At 55.1% G+C, this 17205-nt stretch overlaps 1 protein-coding gene across 24 annotated transcripts in view; it reads right to left on the minus strand.

Annotated features, from left to right (window-relative positions):
* Positions 1-17205, minus strand: part of GAS7 (growth arrest specific 7) — a 221522-nt gene that overhangs the window by 6074 nt on the left and 198243 nt on the right. For 23 of the 24 annotated variants that reach the window (XM_084986137.1, XM_021067872.2, XM_084986133.1 and 20 more), the window contains 5 exons: positions 14410-14488; positions 8460-8588; positions 7503-7626; positions 2286-2365; positions 598-696 (listed from right to left, as the gene is read on the minus strand). In XM_084986137.1, the coding sequence (XP_084842263.1) occupies positions 598-696; positions 2286-2365; positions 7503-7626; positions 8460-8588; positions 14410-14488 (511 nt within the window). Of the gene's footprint in view, positions 1-597; positions 697-2285; positions 2366-7502; positions 7627-8459; positions 8589-10369; positions 10582-14012; positions 14489-17205 lie in introns of those variants that run through there. The other variant, XR_014821843.1, reaches the window with a different exon arrangement.

Genomic DNA, 17205 nt, shown 5'->3' on the forward strand with positions numbered 1-17205 from the left:
TCAGAGGCAGCGGCCGGGCCAGGGACACATCCTCTGAGGCACGCTGCTCACCCCCTGGTGTCCCCGCAGGGGTGGCGCCCCAGGGAAACCCCGGGCGAGGGACAGATGGGGGCGCTGGGAGAACGGGGGCCTGGAGCTCCCTCCCCTGCTCTGCGGCGCTCGGGCACGTGGCCCTCCAGACCCCGGGGGCGGACGAACAGGCAGGTGGCCTCAAGGGCTCTGGGTCTGTGACGGCTTCCTCCCTCCCTCCCACATCTGCCACCTGAGAACAGGTCCAAGGGAACTGGAGCGTTAGCTATTTTTGGACATTTCTAGAATGGTATGGAATCCACCAGGGAGGCAATGACGCCCTCAGCTATCTTCACTATCGGGAGTGTCTCCGTCTTCAGGAGAAGAGCTCGTGGGAGCATCAGTCACCTCACGCGCTCGGCGTGGATTTACACGGCCGTCCAGGGTCCCCGGCACGGCCGTCCCAAGAGGTCGCCCGCGGGCCCGAGCCCCTGCCCACCTTGGGGACACCCTCGCGGGTGGCGGCTCCTCAGCCTGCCTCCACGGGGCAGGCCTCCCCCGGGCCCCCTCCCCGGGCCGGGGACTCACGCTCTGGTTGAACATGTCTGTCTCGTGCCGCAGCTGCGTGTACTGGCACAGATGCTGCCGGATCATCTCCACCCTCTCCACCTCCAGCCGCTCCAGCTCCTGCACAGGAGGAAACCACCAGAAGCCCCTGTCCCTCCAGCCCTGGGGCCCCTCTCAGCCCTCGGGCCCGGACCACTCCGCACACAACACCCAGACGCCACCTGTTCACACCCCCTCCCGGCTGAGCCGCTGGGGTCTGCCGGGGACCTGCCCCAGCTCTGGGGAGAAGCTGCAGCTGCTGGTGCAGGGGCTGCTGTTTGCTGAACCCTGTTCCGCAGGCACGGTGGGCGCTCCGGCCTTGCATGCCCTGCTTAACTGTCCCCATCATCGCTTTAAGAGAGAGGTGGTATCTCACCACGTGCGGGGATTAACACCTAGAGAGGTAACGTCGCTTGCCCAAAGTGAGAGAATGATGCGAGGAATGGGGTTTGCACCAGGGTCCACTGTATTTTTAATTTACTTATTTTTTAGGTTGTGGTTAATTCATCGTGTTGCGTCAATTTCTGCCGTACAGCATACGGACTCGGTGATCCATATACAGACACTCTCTTCCTCATACTATCTTCCGTCGTGTTCTAGCCCAAGAGACTAGACGGAGTCCCCATGCTGTACAGCAGGACCTCTAAACCTAGGAGGTTGCAGCTACTGACCCCCAACGCCCCGTCCATCCCGTGATTCTGTGCAGCCCCAGCGAGACCCGACAGGGTGGACAAACTGAACACGTGCAGGAGCTCCTGCGCCTCAAACTCTAGGAGCTTTGTCCCTGGCCTCTGCCGAGTGGCCTCGCCTCCTCTGTTTACCCCGAGGGCTGAGGGCCGGGCGCGGGGCGGCCACGGTCACAGCATGAGTGGAGAGGGCGCACCCTTTGGCTCCTGCATCTTTGGAATTTAGGGGATCGGGTTGTTACTCTGTGCACAACTAGGTCACTGCCCAGGTGATTAACCAGGGAGCTGGGCAGTAAAGCCGGCAGCTTAATTAGGAGATAACCAGGAGGAAAACCAGGTCACGGGCCCTGGGTGAGGCCTCTAATCTGCTCTGGGCGCTGGCGGCTGGGGAAGGCAGAGGGTTAGCCCCACATGGATGGACAGATGGACGGGGGTGGCTTGGGGCAGAGGGATGGCATAAGCACCTGGCATGATGTCCCCTCTCTCATCTGGCCCAAGGGCCCATCCCACGTCCCGGTCCCACTCAGTGGGCGCTGACGTCACAGGAAATAGGAGCAAAAAGGTCTGTGCCTGTCCCCCAGCCCTTGGTCAGAGGCACCCCCCGCCCCCCGGGCTCCCACTCTGCTGCCCCAGCTGAGCTAGTCCTCGCACCTCGCAAGGCTCTCCTATCTCGGACCCACGACACTCTGGTGGTGGGAAGGCTCGTGCTTCCTTCCACTTGGGTTATGTTCTTCTAAAGGGACCCCCGTCTACTCGGTTGACCCTGAGCCCCTAGGGCCAGTCGCTGCCTGTGTTCACACAGCCGGGAACCGCCAGAACAAGGCTCTGGTCCGCAGCCGGGGCCCTGGTCCCAACACCAGAGCAGATCTAACGAGCAGCTCTGCGGACACCTCCGCTCCGTGGCCCGCATGTCCAGCAGCGCCCACCCAGGGCTTCCCGCGCGGCCGCCCCTGCACGGACAGGCTCCCGCGTCTGGTCACTCACCAGCGTGGTGGTCACCATCTCTTCAAACCACTTGGACTGGGCCTGGTTGTAGAGATCCACGCAGCGCATGAGATCATCTCCTGGAAGGGGCCAACGCCACGGTCACGCTGCGTCCTGCCCCCACTGTGGCCGCCCGCTCCCACCTGCACCCCGCGACCAGAGCCCCTCCTCTCCCTGGGGCAGTGGAAGCCCCTGGAAAGTTGGAGTCGGGGGAGGAGACACAGCGCCGAGAGAGACTGGCTTCGGTGTCCACCCGAGCTTGACTCCAGACGCCAGCAACTTGGGAAGGGGGTTTCTCAGCAAGAATGCACATATGGTGGGGGGGTGGGGGGGCGGTGTACTCCCAGGACCCCCAGCTCTATCACCAGCCTGCGAAATGCTGCCTCCTCTAAAGACGGTCGTTTCGTTTCACACTGCTTGCCTGAAATATGTGTCTCAAGCAACTTGGTGCTGGTTAAAGAAGAGATGTTTGCAAAGCACTTCCGTGTGTGTGTGTGTGTGTGTGTGTGTGTGTGTGCGCGCGCGCATGTGTGTGTGTACATGCAGCAGGATGCCATTCAGAAACACAGAACAATGTGTCTGATGCTTCGTGGCTCATTCACGTGTAGCAATGGTATAAAAACAGGCACCGGAGCTTGACGTGCCGACCCCAGGCTGGTGGTTACCCCGGGAGATGGGGAAAGGTGGGTGGGAAGGAGCGAGCTCTTCCTGCAGCATTTTATTTCATGAGCGAGAGATCTGAAACAAACGTCACTATGCACTCTTGATACCCCTGGTAGTCTTCTCTCTCGAGTACGTATGTTAGAAACATTTTGTAATGAGGAAAAAACAGACTGTATGGTAACTGCAATCACGACTGCGTCCCAGCGGCGCAGGACCCTGGCTCCAGAGAGCACAGCTCCGGGACGAGCAGCATCACTGCGCCCTGGGAGCCTGCTAGAAACGCCCTCTCAGGATGCTCCTGAGACCTAGTGGATCAGAAGTCACTTTCACAAGAGTCTCAGGAGATTCACGTGCGTGTCACGACTGCAGAAGCACAGCCTGGTCAGCACGTAGCTTCCTGATCAACCACGGGGTCCCAGAGGGAAGGAGGCATCACCTGTCTTTGCTCAAAACTCCCGAGCGAACCCTAACCCAAAGATAACGGATTAACTCTTCCAAGGATCCCTGTGGTGTGGGTCAGATACGCAAGTGGAGGAAAGAGGGGGGAGTTACGCCCGCACGCCCCAGGGCCTGGCTCAGCGTCCCCCGCCCAGGAAACCTCCCCATTAGCTGGGACATAAGCCTTGAATAGCACAGAACCCAAATCAAGGGCTCGGTTTATTGTGCCCTTGGTCCAAGGCCAGCGACTGGGCCCTTGATCCCGAGAAGGACTGAACCGACAGTTTGCTCCTCACTGCAGACGCGCTCCCACCAAGAGCCTGGGCCTGACCGCGGCGGGGGCGGTCGCCCTCTAAACCCAACAGGGAACTCCCAGAGTGTTGATCCTGACTCTGAGAATGTGTTTCAGCAACTTCAGGCAACAGTGTAGGTGAAGAAGGCAGCTGTGTCTCCTGTCTCGACACGCCAAGGGTTTGAACTCAGACCCCTTTCAGCAGGATGGATTCTGGAACCAGAATATCTGGGCGGTCCACAGCTCCACTGGTTACTAGCTGTGTAATCCTGGACAAGTCAGGGAAGCTTTCTGTGCCTCCGTTTCCTCATCTGTAAGATGGGACTAACGAACGGTACCTTCAGAGCCACGGTGAAGACTAAAGAAATCAATGCATGTCAAGGGCTTCGAACAGACACGGACACAGAGTCGGCACCATAAATGTGAACTATGGGGACAATGATCCACCTGACAAAGTGGTGTCAAGCCCCCTATGGATCCAGATGCCCTCGCTTCCTGGAAAAGATGAGGCGGGGCGGGAAAGGGGGCAGGAGGAAAGAAAAGCTGGTATTTTCTGGGTAAGAAGCCATCCAGCAAAACAGTGACAAGTGAGGCTTTGGAGGAAGAGGAGTAAGAAAAGATGGAATTCTGGGCCAACACACCTTTTAAAATTTTTCTTTTTAGGTCCGCACCGGTGGCGTATGGAAGTTCCCAGGCTAGGGGTCGAATCGGAGCTTCCGCCACTGGCCTACACCACAGCCACAGCAACGCCAGATCCAAGCCACATCTGCAACCTACACTGTAGCTTGTGGCAACGCCAGATCCTTAAGCCACCGGGCAAGGCCAGGGATCAAGCCTGCCTCCTCATGGACACTATTTCAAGTTCTTAACCCCCTGAGCCACAATGGGAACTCCAAATTTTTTTTTTTTTTTTTTTTTTTTTTTGCGATGTCCACAGGATGTGAAAGGTCTGGGGCCAGGGAGCAAACCTGAGCCACAGCAGTGACAACTCTGGATCCTTAACCTGCTGAGCCACCAGGGAACTCCCCACACTTAAGGGCCTTGAGAAAGTTTCTTATCCTGTTTGTCAGTAGTTTTCTCACTCATAAAAGGGTATACAGCTACTTCCCTACAGCAGGACTGTGAGTTTAAGAGAAGGTTCCATGGCATGGGCCTGGTGCCTGGCACATAGAAAGGGCTCCGAAGGGCAGAATGTTTTAGAGTTAGGTCTAAGGACTAGTCCGAGTAGTACAGAATAATGCCAACGTATAGAAACAGGAGATTACATTACCTGATGACTCGAAGCAAACAGCAAGACTAGACAATAAGAGGACCAGAGCCCTAACTCCTGGAAATGCAAAGATTTTCTTTTTTGGCTCAAAGGGGAAATTAAAACACAAACAGCAAACTACCTAGGATATGAGGAAAATGAAAACACGGCACAACCAGAACTCATAGGAGGATGCAGTGAAAGCAGTGGCCTAAGGAAAAGTAAATGTCTGGTGGATCAAATGTTGTAATAGTTAAAAAGAACTTCTGAAGCCAAAACAAAGTCAGAAGAGAAAGTGATGAAAAAATAATCGCGGAGTTCTGGTTGCAGCTCAATGGTTTAAGAACCCAACACAGTTTCCATGAGGACACGGGTTCGATCCCTGGCCTCGCTCAGTGGGTTAAGGATCCGGCGTTGCCGTGAGCTGTGGTGTAGGCTGCAGACGCGGCTCAGATCCCGTGTTGCTGTGGCTGTGGTGTCGGCCAGCAGCTTGAGCTCTGACTCAAGCCCTAGCCTGGGAACGTCCATTTGCCACAGCTAGGCCAAAAAAATATATATATTGGTCTCTAGGTCTATCCAGAGAAATACTATATGATTTCCCTTACATGTGCAATCTTAAAAAAAAAAAAAATCAAGCTCATACAAGCAAAGACTGCTGGTTGCCGAGAGGCAGGGGTGGGAGCTGAGACAAATGAACTTTTTCTTTAGTATAAATCAATTAAGAGATAAAATTTTTTAATTTTGAAAAAGGGGAACTCTAAGTCATCAAATCTGGAACTCCTATGAGAAAAGACCATTAAACAAAAACGGACAACAACAACGAAAACAACACTAAGAAAAGCCCCCAAAGAAGAAATGAAATACAAAGAACAAAATCAAAAAATAACCTAGGGAAAAATATCTGCCATTCAAATGACACAAGGCTCACTTTCCTAACATAAAGCATCCTCATCCATCAATCAGTAAGACAAGGAGCAGCCATGTGACAAGAAAATGAGGTGACTCAGTTCCCAGCAAAATAAGCCACAGCTGACGGATAAGCCTATTTTAAGACCACTCACCTTCACTCAAAAAGCAGTGTCAATTAAGGAGGAAACAAAACACTATTTTTCACCAGAGATGACGATGTCAAAATCTGATGATGGCACGAGTGCTGACAAGATGTAAGGGAAGAGGCATCCAGAGATCGGGGGGCGGGCACGCCCCTCCGGAAGGCAGCGTGGAAGCCCCATCCCCATGAAGACAAGCTCCTGACCCCACGTCTGTCCTGTCTAGATGCGGAGTCAGCCCCATACACGCAGAGATGCGTTCACAGTAACAGCATCGCCGAGGCCGGCAGACACTCTGAAACCAAGAGCCCCACAAAACCCAGCGAGAGGAAGGGTGACCCACATCCGGATACAACCAGACCCTTGCACACCCATCAACCACCTATGGCGTCCGATGTGCGTGAAGGGATGGCTAAATAAATTCATGGCTCTGAGATGGTTAAAAATCTGCGTTCAGAACAGAGAGTATAATATGATGGGATATACGTCAATTAAAACATTTAGAAACATTACAAAACATTAAAACACTAGGAGCTGCAGATGGTGATTATGTAAGATTTTCTATTCTTATGGGCTGATTTAAATTTTTTTTTTTTTTGGCCAGGCAGCAATACAGTTTTTGTAATATCGTTTTATTTTTTTAGAGTTTAATAAATGAATTTAAATGCGTCTCTCCCCGTCCTTGGGTTCCCTTCCTACTGCCAACAAGTGCAGTGTGCCTTCTGTTTCTGGATCCAATACAACTTTATCAGATCTTTATGTGAAATGCTCTACTGATATGACATTGCTTTGTTATGACATTTTTAGACCACGTGATTTCAACATGTCCAGAAGGTGGCTGCTTCATCCTATAATGAACTAATTGTACCTGGGTCACCGGAAGGTGGCGTGAGAGGGGTTCAGAGATCCTCTAATCCACACTCTGATCCCACAGCGCACGTCACGTTTTAACCCCAGAAAGCAAAACGCACTGTCCTTGCACGTAGTGGAATGGTTTTTCTTTTTAAGAAATATTTAACAATTTTCTTTTTTTTTAACTGTTTCTGACTTTCCTCCCCCGTCCTTGTGCATTAGCTAATTTTTACCTCTAGGTGGAAGCAGAAACTGACTCACTGGGCGAATCTTGTGGCGAGAATCTAAATGTAGTTATTTCGTTAAACAAAATGCTGGCCTCTGTCCTGGGGCAGAAGCCCATCGCCCTGGGAGAACCTCTGGAGTGTGGCTCCCCAGGGAGGTGGGATCACTTGGGACGGAGGGTGGGGTTTGCACTTCTCCTTGGAGCTCCATGCAGGGCTAGGACCCCAGGTCCAGGTGCCTGGCAGACTGTCCACCTCCTGGACCAGAGAAGAGGGCTTGGCCAGAAGGACCCTCTATGGGGGTGTATGGACATAGCCTGGTCTGCTTCTTGCTCCACAGCCTCATCCTGTGGGATGCGCCCTCCTGGGCACCCCCCTCCAGCCTCTCCCCTCGTGCTCCTGTGACCAGGCAAAGCTGGCGAGGGGCAGTGGGCACGGTGTCGCACTCACCCGCCTGCGTGGACTTCCTCCGTGCCTTCTTGATGTCCTCCTCCGTCTTGTTGCTCAGCTTGATCTCCAGCTGCTGGGTCTTCATCTCCAGGTCTCTCTGCCGCTCCGTGAGTGCCTTCCGGGCCTGGGGTCCAAGGACATGGAACTGTTCATGGGCTCAGAGCCGGGAGGGCCCCATGGGGCCCGGGGCCTGGCTCCCCCTTTTCCAGGGAAGAGTCCCTTCTTTTCCCTGCTTTTGTGGATGAGGTCCCAGTGGCTCTGACAGGCTAAGCAGCTAGACCAGCATCACCCAGGCAGCTAGGGACCACGCAGAGGCTGCAAAGCATCCTCTCATCTCTGTCTCTTGGTCCAGAGCAGGCTCAGAGCATGTTTTCATTGGCATGTGTACAGGTGGTCCTAAAATTACAGCTTTTCTGCGAAAGCATGGGCCTTGTGGTGGCTGTGGCCGGCAGCGTCTGGGGTGCCCGTAGCAGTGTTGACCCCCGTCTCCTGCATCCCCTATCTCCTGACCCCGGAGTCAGCCTCTGGGGAGACCTCTCCCTGCTCCATGACTGGCATCCGCAGCTCCCAAGGTCAGACCACCTCCGCATCTGGGAAGGGGGTGACTCAGTCAGAAGGGAATCTGCCAGGTGAGACCCAAAGGGGACACGTGTGGGCTGGCAGTGCCTCCGGGCTCCGAGACCAAAAATCTGGATGCACCTCGTCTCACCTGTGGGATGGAGTCTCACCCACCATGGCAGGTGCAGCCCTGCCTGTTCCCACTGGGGATCTGAGCACCACGGGGAAGTGGCCAACCTGCCCTAAGGCTGGGGTTCTCATACGGACCTTCACCAGATCCTGCCCGGCGGGGTGGTGGGGACAAAGGCCCCTGCCTTGGCACAGGGATCCCCTTCTGGCTCCCCGCCCCCTCCCTCCAGCAGGACCCCTCCCACCCGGCCGGGCATCTGGGACCCTCACCTTCTCCACCGCGGCGTAGCGGCTGGTCAGCTGCTTGCGGAGGTCTGCGATGTGGTGGTCGCACTTCTTCATGTCTTTCTTGAAGTTCTCTCGGAAGTTCATCAGCGGCTTTTCCACCTCACTGTGAAGCTGTTGATGGGGGAGACACACTCAGGACCCTGGGGTATCAGCTGCAAGTGGAGGGAGGGGGCTCCCCCCACCCCACGGGGGAGGATGGGGAAGGTTAGAGACAAGTGGCTGCTCATCGCATCGCGGTCGAGGAAGTCGCCTCAGCTGGCCAGGCCCCAGCGTTCGTCTCGATGGATGGGTTAGCATCTGGAGCCCTCCGAGTCCCTGTGGGCACCCCCTACCTGCTCTAAGCTCCCCAAGCTCCCTCCAGGGCTTTGCTCACATTTCAGACTCTCTTACTTTCCAGACTGGGAGCTTCTTGCGCGGAAACCAAGCCACCATCTCTGTGTCCCTAAGCATGTAGCATAGCGACTGTTGCATGGATGACATTTAATTGGGTGATCTCAGGTTGGTTCTACTTATTAAACACCTACTATGTGCCAGGTGCTGAGACCACAGATGATCTGGATGAGGTCCGGAGCTCGAGGCAGTGGTGCTGGGAGCTCCCGGGGCCCCTCTCCTGAGCTGCGCCGGCTGGTCCACATGGAGGCTGATGAACCCCCGTGCCATGTGAGAAGACCAGCCTCGCACCCGAGGGCCAGGGGAGGGAGTTTATACTCTGAGAGGCGCTGGGTGGCATTGGGGTTTTAAGCTTTTTCCTTCTCTTTTATTCCTTCCCTCTTTTCCACTCTGCTCTCTTTGGAAGGAGAACATTTACTTAAAAATTGGGGGGGGGGTGAACATGAGATGCAGCTGACAAGAGAACAGATACACGTGGATCTGCTGTGGTCAGAGTCACAGCTAGGAGGCCCCAGCCTCAGCCTCTCAGAGCCCCACCTACCCAGACCTGCCCTCCCAAGACCTCCTGACACAGCCTCCTAGCCCCTCCCCGCACTGGCCTCCTATGGCCCCGACTCGGCCTTCTAGGGTCCCACGGCCTCCACCTGTCCCCCTGGTAGCAGAGCTGAACTTCCATGGACGGGTGACATCCCAGCTCTGGGAGGCTGTGATTTCTCTCCTCTCCCTCCCCAGGCTACATTATCTTTTCCCTGGGCCTGGAGGAGAGAGGAGTTCCTCGTCCTAAACCACCGATCACACATGACCGTGGGCTCGAAGGAGGCAAGGCCACCGCTGTGTCCACAGTGACTGGCCAGAGCTGGTGTGCCATGCGTGTCCCCGTGCTACTCGGAGCAATGACAGATCATCAGGACCCAATGCCTGGGGTGCCAAGATGATACTTTGCTGGTGGTCGACCTTCAGAGACTAACGGAGAGCAGGCCACACAAGCGCCCCCTCGTCCTCACGTTGGTTACAATGTCTGCTGTCGTCCCTCGGACATGTCCTAGTGCAGGAAAACACCCCCATCTGGTGGCAGTCTGTAAGATGCCACAAACTTGGGAGCTGCTGGCAACAAGAAAGCCCCTCCCCAACCCAGCTTAGGCACTGGCTGAGGAGGAGGGGCTGTCTCACTGGCTGCCAGGGGAACTTGCTCCTGGTGGGGTCTATGTGGGTTAAGGCCGCCTGCTCACCCGCCAACTCTGGGGTCTCTGCCCGAGAGCTGGGAGAGAGCGATTTGCAGACTTCAACGTGCCCAACACCTGGAGGGGCTTTTCAACACTCAGGATTCCTGGGCCTCGGCCCAGGTCCTGTGGTCTGGAGAAGGGCCCAGGATCCTGCCAATACATCCAAGGGCTCTCCCCAAGTTCCAAATGACTTCCTGGAAACACTGACTACCAGCTGTCAGAGGTGATTCAACCCTATAGGTTGAAGACTCAGGGATTCTCCCTCTATATTTTAAGTTCTTTTAAAAGGCCAACCTTGGAGTTCCCGTTGTGGCTCAGTGGTTAACGAATCCGACTAGGAACCATGAGGTTGCGGGTTCGATCCCTGGCCTCGCTCAGTGGGTTAAGGATCTGGCATTGCCATGAGCTGAGGTGGAGGTCGCAGATGCAGCTTGGATCTGGCGTTGCTGTGGCTGTGGTGTAGGCCAGCGGCTACAGCTCCAATTTGACCCCTAGCCTGGGAACCTCCATGTGCCACAGGTGCGGCCCTAGAAAAGACAAAAAGACCAAAAAAAAAAAAAGCCAACCTTTTCTTTATGGAAGCTGGCTGAGTATCTTTCTATACTTGTTTGTAACGTTTAAGCATCTCTGGCTAACTGAGATAGAAGCCTGTCCCTGTGAACTTGAGCTGGCCTGTCTCTGATGGAACAGACTATTAAAGCCATTCGGTTTGCCTTCCAGAACTCCTGCTTCCTCCTTCCATGTCACTCATCAGAAGAGAGTAAGAGGAGTCTCAAGTTGGAAGGAATTTCACAGACCACAGGGAGACCTCCAGGATACTGTAGGTCCAGATCCAAACCACCAATAAAGTGAGTATGGCAATAAAGCGAGGCACATGGATTTTTTGTTTCCCAGTGCATGTAGCAGTTGTGTTTACACTGTGCTAGTCTATTAAGTGTGCAATAGCGTTATGCCTTAAAAATGCACATACCTTAATTTTTAAAATATTTATTATTTTTTACTCTTATTGCCAAAAATGCTAACCATCAAGTTCCCACTGTGGCGCAGTGGGTTAAGAATCCAACTGCAGCAGCTCAGGTTGCTGCTGGAGCACGGGTGTGATCCCCAGCTCAGCTCAGTGGGTTAAGGATCTAGCGTTGCCATAAGCTATAGTGTAGGCTAGGAGCTACAGCTCCAATGTGACCCCTAGCCTGGGAACCTAGGCCCTAAAAAGACACACAAACACACACACACACACAAAAGAACAGAGTTCTGGGTTTTAAATGTCACTGGTCTGCCTGCAGCAAAGGTCTCCAATTGGCTCAGTCCTCTCCTTTGCTTCCTCAGTAACTGAGCCCACTTGGCTGTGTGACCATGGGCTGTGATTTAACCTCTCTGTTCCTTCTCATTTGTCAACGGTCTTCATCCTCAGCTCCTGGCCAGAGCCCTGCGATTTCCTAAACACCAAAGGTGCTGGGAGCAGCGTCTGGTCCACTATTGTGTCCCCGCACCCCCCCCCGCCCCCGGTTCCCAAGACCAAGCTCCTTTCCTTGCAATTTCCCGTGTGTTAGGAGCCTCATTGGTTCTAAGGAGGTGACTCCGGGTGGGCTCCAGGATGGGGGCCAGTCACCAGAAAGCCCACGGCATGATCAGAAGCTTGGAGCTTTCAGCCCACGCCCCAAGCCCTGGGCCGAGGAGAGGGGCCAGAGACGGAGTTAATAATTGATTGTGCCTATGTGATGAAACCTCTGTAAAGCACGGGCCCCAGAGGGCTTCTGGGCTGGGGACACACCCACATGCTGGCAGCCCAGCGCCACGGGGACAGGAACTCCTGCACTCAGGACCCTTCCTCGCCCTAACCTGCCCGTCTCTTCGTCTGTAGCCTTCGTCATCTCCTTTTGCATAAAATAAACTAATAATCCTAATAAGTGCTTCCCTGCATTTTATGAGCTGTCCTAGCACATTATCAAACCTGAGGAGGGGTCATGGGGACCCATGATTTGTGGCCAAGGTGGACTGAAGTCATGGGTCACCCGGGACCCACTGCTTAGAACCGCCGTCCGAAGCGAGGGCAGTGCGGTGGGACTGAGTCCCTAGCCTTTGGGACCTGAGGCTGACCCCAGGCGGTCAGTGTCAGAACTGAAATAAAATGCAGGACACCCCAGCAGGGCTCAGGGAAAACTCACACACGGGGTGACCAGAAGCACGGATGTGAGATGCAGTAGCAAAAGGAGAGATTAGAGGAAAATAGTGCTTTGCCGTCCGGAGGGGACTTTATAAACCATCGAGAATCAGAGGTCCTGCTGATACAGAGGAAATGCCACCAGGATTCCTGGGGATCGGGCGAGCGACCATTCAGAAGCTCGCAGCCCTGGCTCCCAGCCCCACCGCGCACAAGGGCGCCCTCCCCATTCATCTCACTGTCAATGGGGGTTCCTACCACCGCGGAGGATGGAGCAGCTGGGGGCTAGGGGAGCAGAAAAGAAACCCAGAGGGGACACGACCGTGATCTACCATTTAAAACAACTCTCTGCTTTGCATGCAAGGCTGCAAAGAGACTCATCCAAGGGCCTCCCTTCTCTCCCAGTGCTTGAGCAGTAGGCTCCTAAGCGCTTGGTGCTGAGGTTAGTGTGCCCTTGTTAGCCCAGGAATTGTCACGTCTGGGTGTCAACTCCATCCTGGGGCACCAGCATCCTTCAGAAGCGGGGAGCTGGCGGTAGGCACTGTTTTTCCTCCCACCCCCGCTCTGTATAAAGTGCCTGTAAGTGCCTCAGCCACATGAGTCATTCATTCTGCAGAGAACCATTAGGGGGTGGGTTGGGGAGACAAAGCCAGCTCCCTGTCCCCCAACAGCACACAAAGCCCAGAACTGCCACTGCGCTGGGGGAAGCGCTGGGAAAGGGACAGAAGCAGGGGATGCTGAGCCTGGAAGGCCCGGGAAGGGGCAGCCATCTTGGAGGGGAGGCCACTTTTGAGTTGCAAGGGAGGGCGTGCACCCCCCTCCCAGGCTCAGAGGGTTTAAGCTCTTTGTTTTAGGGTCCTTTGGGGCTGCCGTGTCTGAACAGTGACTGTGGGAGGGCAGAGCAAAGAGTGTAGACCCAGCAGACAAAGGTCAGCGGGCTTGGCGCTACCTTCCAGGGTCTCTCCAGGCAAGCATCCTAGCGGGCAGTCCCATCAGTCATGCACACTTTAGTGTGAATTTCCCCTTGGACTCTTGGTGTATTTTCTACCTGAAAAGCAGCTGAGAGCCTAGGAAGGAATTTGGAGGCGGGAGCTAGGGACTGGGGGAGAGAGAGTCATTTGGAAACAGAGGCATTTTGGCAGAAAGAAAGCCTGAAGAGACTAGGGGCTGAGCAGAGGCCCATGCACTCCTAACTTCAGAAAATATATATTGTGCATCTACTAGGTACCAGGCAATGCCCTGAGAACTGAGGGCAGAGTGAGCAGGACAGAAACAGTGCTGTCCTTAAGGCCATGATGCTGGAGTCTTTTGAACCAAATGAAAAATGGGTCCGCTGCCTAGTCTGAAAGTTTGTAACAAACAAAACAAAACATGTCTCCCTGTGAAAGTGGCTCGTCTTTCCCGACACCAAGAGGAGGCAGACATGCCAGTGCGTTCCTCTGAAAGCCCAGCTACGTGTAAGTGGGGCTTCATCACTCGGGCTCATCTGGGCAACTGAGGGGCATCCACAATCAGCTGGAGGAATTTTGTGAGCTAGTTGTTAAAGACAGCCAGTATGAAAAATTAAATGATTTAGGAGTTCCCATCGTGGCTCAGTGGTTAACAAATCCAACTAGGAACCATGAGGTTGCAGGTTCGATCCCTGGCCTTGCTCAGTGGGTTAAGGATCCGGCATTGCCCTGAGCCATGGTGTAGGTTGCAGATGTGGCTCAGATCCCGAGTTGCTGTGGCGTAGGCCCTCGGCTACAGCTCGGACTCCACCCCTAGCCTGGGAACCTCCATATGCCACGGGAGCGGCCCTGGAAACGGCAAAAAGACAAAAAAAAAAAAAAAAAAAAAGAATTCATTAAAATAATTTAAATGATTCAAGCTTGAAAGTAACAATCTATATTAAAAAAAGGGGTAATACATACCTCACCCCTTGTTAACTAAAACTGACCATCACTCACGCTCTTGATGGGTGTGTGTGGTTATTGATGCTACCGTATCAGCCCCGTGGGAGCATCGTCTAACGGTGTATATTATCCAGCTTGTCCCAACTCTTGAAATTCACACCACGGATATTGGGCAACACGACACTGAGGCGAGACAGCTGTTAAACGTTTCGCAGCACATCAGTGTGTCAGACCAACCCAGGGAGGCCACGGGGAGGGGTTACCTTGGCGGAGAACTTGAGGTGAACTTCCGCCTCATCTGCAAGGCTCTTCTTCACCTGCGCCCACGCTTCTCCCAGGGAGCTGCAACAGCGAGGAGAGGGGGAGGCTCAGGGAGGGCCGCCAACCTCAAGTCAGAGGTCACGGCCCTCCCTGAAGCCGGATGGTGGGTCTTGACCCTGAGTCCTGGGGGAACACATGGCATCAGAGACCATGGACTTGGATGGGGCAGAGGCTGGGCACCGAACAAACCAGGCTCCAACCAACAGGACCAGGCGAGCCATCCCAAACCGAGCTGAGGGTCCTGGAGCTGAAAGAACAGACTGCGGCAGACAGCCGAGTGCCTGGGGGAACTCTCCAGAAGCCCAGGGGACTGGGGGGGGGGGGAATGGGAAACACAGGCACAGTACAGTGCCAGGAGGGCCCTGACACCTGGCCCGTTCCTGTCCCTGGCCTTCCTGTCATCCCTCCTTGGTTTACCGTGGAGGTGCAGGGGTACCTGCTCGCAAACCAAGGAAGGAGAACAGATGCCTTTTTAGGGAGAAGCCCTTCTCAAAGAGAAGGTACCACACCACCCAGTTTGCAGATAAACCTCCAGGGGCCTGACTTCCAAGGGGAGCAAAGACAGACCTCGGAAGGACCACTCAGGGACGCCCACGCAGCACAGGAGGCCCGCCGCCCCCATCCTCAGGAGCGTGGCGCCCACCTGCCAGTGCTGATTCTGGATGTGAGCCCCGGCGCTGCCCACCGCCTCCCGGAACATCCTCTGAGTTAAATCACTTTTCCACTCCGAGATGTTCCAAATGGGAGCCATCTCCTGAAGTCCCCAGGACTTTCCAGCCCGGGGCCCGAGGCTCCAGTCCCCCCCTCACTGGGAACCCTTGAACCTGGCTCACCATCCAAACAGTCCCCCTGCATCCTTGCTCAAAACCTCTCTGCCAGGCCGCCAAGCCCAGGCTGGACGTTCTATTGGCTTAATTTCCTCAAAAAGCCACTTCCCCCAGAGAATTCATTAAACTTGAGTGGCAAAAGCTGATTAAAAGGCAGCATGCTGAGAGGCTCCTGGGTTTCGGGCCGAGCAGCCAGCAGCTGCGAATTACCCCACAGAGCGGATCCTTTGATCACAGTCCAGGCCTATCTGGTTGTGGTGCTGGCTCAGGCCCGGGTGGGTGTTTATGGGAAATGACTGACCGACTTTATCTAGGAGTCTGGCAGCAAGGAACGGTCCCCCTGGGTGATCCTGGCTGGGGGGGCCCCCAGGAGAAGAGATGGAGTGAGAGATGGGGTGATCCAGGCTGCTGACGTTTGTCTTGGCCTGAAGGGCCTGTGCTCCTGGGAGCCGGGCCACGGCAACGCTGGGTGGCCTGGCGTCTCACCTGCTTGGGCAGCTGGGTAGGGGGTCCTGGGTGGGGGAAGGAGGGAGCGGAAACAGTTGTGCTGGTCATGCAGATACAGACACAGCTCCACCAGATAAGGGCGCCACCGAGTGTGCAACAAAGCTGCCAAGCCTCTCGACAGGGATGGACAGTCTTTTTTTTTTCCTTTTTGGCCTTGCCTACAGCATGCAGGATCAAATGGGATCGAACCCTTGCCACAGCAGTGTCAATGCCAGGTTCTTAACCCTCTGTGCCACCAGGGAACTCCAACAGTCTTTTCACAAGTGGTGCGGAAACAACTGTACATCCAAAAAAGGAATCCGGGCGCTGACCCCGAGCCATACACCCAGATGACCGTCTTAAGACAGATCTCACATCCAAAGTGAAAGGCAACGAGCTCACAGGAGCAGTCCCAGGCCAGGGGAACCCGGTTACGGGGGAGGGGAGGGGTTTGTCCCTGCAGCTCTGCTACACGCGAGCCTGCGGGAGGTACCAAAGGGCCCCGAAGCCCTGGGTGCTGGGAAGGGTCTGTAGGCCTGCTCTCAGCAGACCACGTGGCGGGGAACTGGGCAGGCACAGCGGCAGTGGCCAGGGACTGTCCTCTGAGGGCGCTGGGGGGAAGGAAGACGCAAGGTTTTACTGCTCTTGGCCGCACCGCCTGGCTGGGTCCTCACAGGTGGGAGGAGGACGTCACTGGTGCAGCTGAGCCTGTAAGAGCCGATGCGTCCCCACGGGCCACCCCCCAGTGTCCCAGCACCGCCTGGAGCCAACTCAGGAGTTACAAAAAAAGCCATTTGGAAATTCTCACGGTGAAGCGAGATTTTTTTTCTTTAGGGCCACACCTGCGGCATGCGGACGATCTCAGGCTAGGGGTCCAATCCGAGCCGCAGCTGCCGGCCTACACCACAGCCACGCTGGATCCCTAACCCACTGTGCAGGGCCAGGGACTGAACCCGCATCCTCATGGATACTAGTTTAGGTTCATTACTGCCGAGCCACTACGGGAACCCCTGGAGATTTTTTGTTTTTATCTGACAAGACCGATGGGGAAAAAAAAAACAAAACAAAAAACAACCAGAGATCTGATTGCTGTTCCACCATACGGTCTGGGGCCTGCCACACCCAAACGCATGTTACTGTCACAATTACCAACCCAAATCCCATTTGCTTTCCACAAAGGAGGGTAAAACTGAAGGGGGGAAAAAGCCCCTGGCTCTGTGCACACGCCCTGTGCAATCTCACGGGGACACAGCGGGTGTCTCCCCATCAGCGTCTTCCTGGTCTGCCCTGCATCTCCAGGTGCCAGCACTGTGCTCTCAGTTTCAGGCAGAAGGACCGACGACCCAACCAGCGGGGTTGGAATGCAAAGCAGGGGCGCTGTCCGCTGTGAGCAGGGGAGGAAGGAGGGTGCGTGCACCGGATCTG

Source organism: Sus scrofa, chromosome 12 (genome assembly GCF_054392235.1).
Source record: "Sus scrofa isolate SSC_HxYL_T2T_F1_AM1 chromosome 12, Sscrofa_HxYL_maternal_Yorkshire_Landrace_v2.0, whole genome shotgun sequence".
NCBI classification, from domain to species: domain Eukaryota; kingdom Metazoa; phylum Chordata; class Mammalia; order Artiodactyla; family Suidae; genus Sus; species Sus scrofa.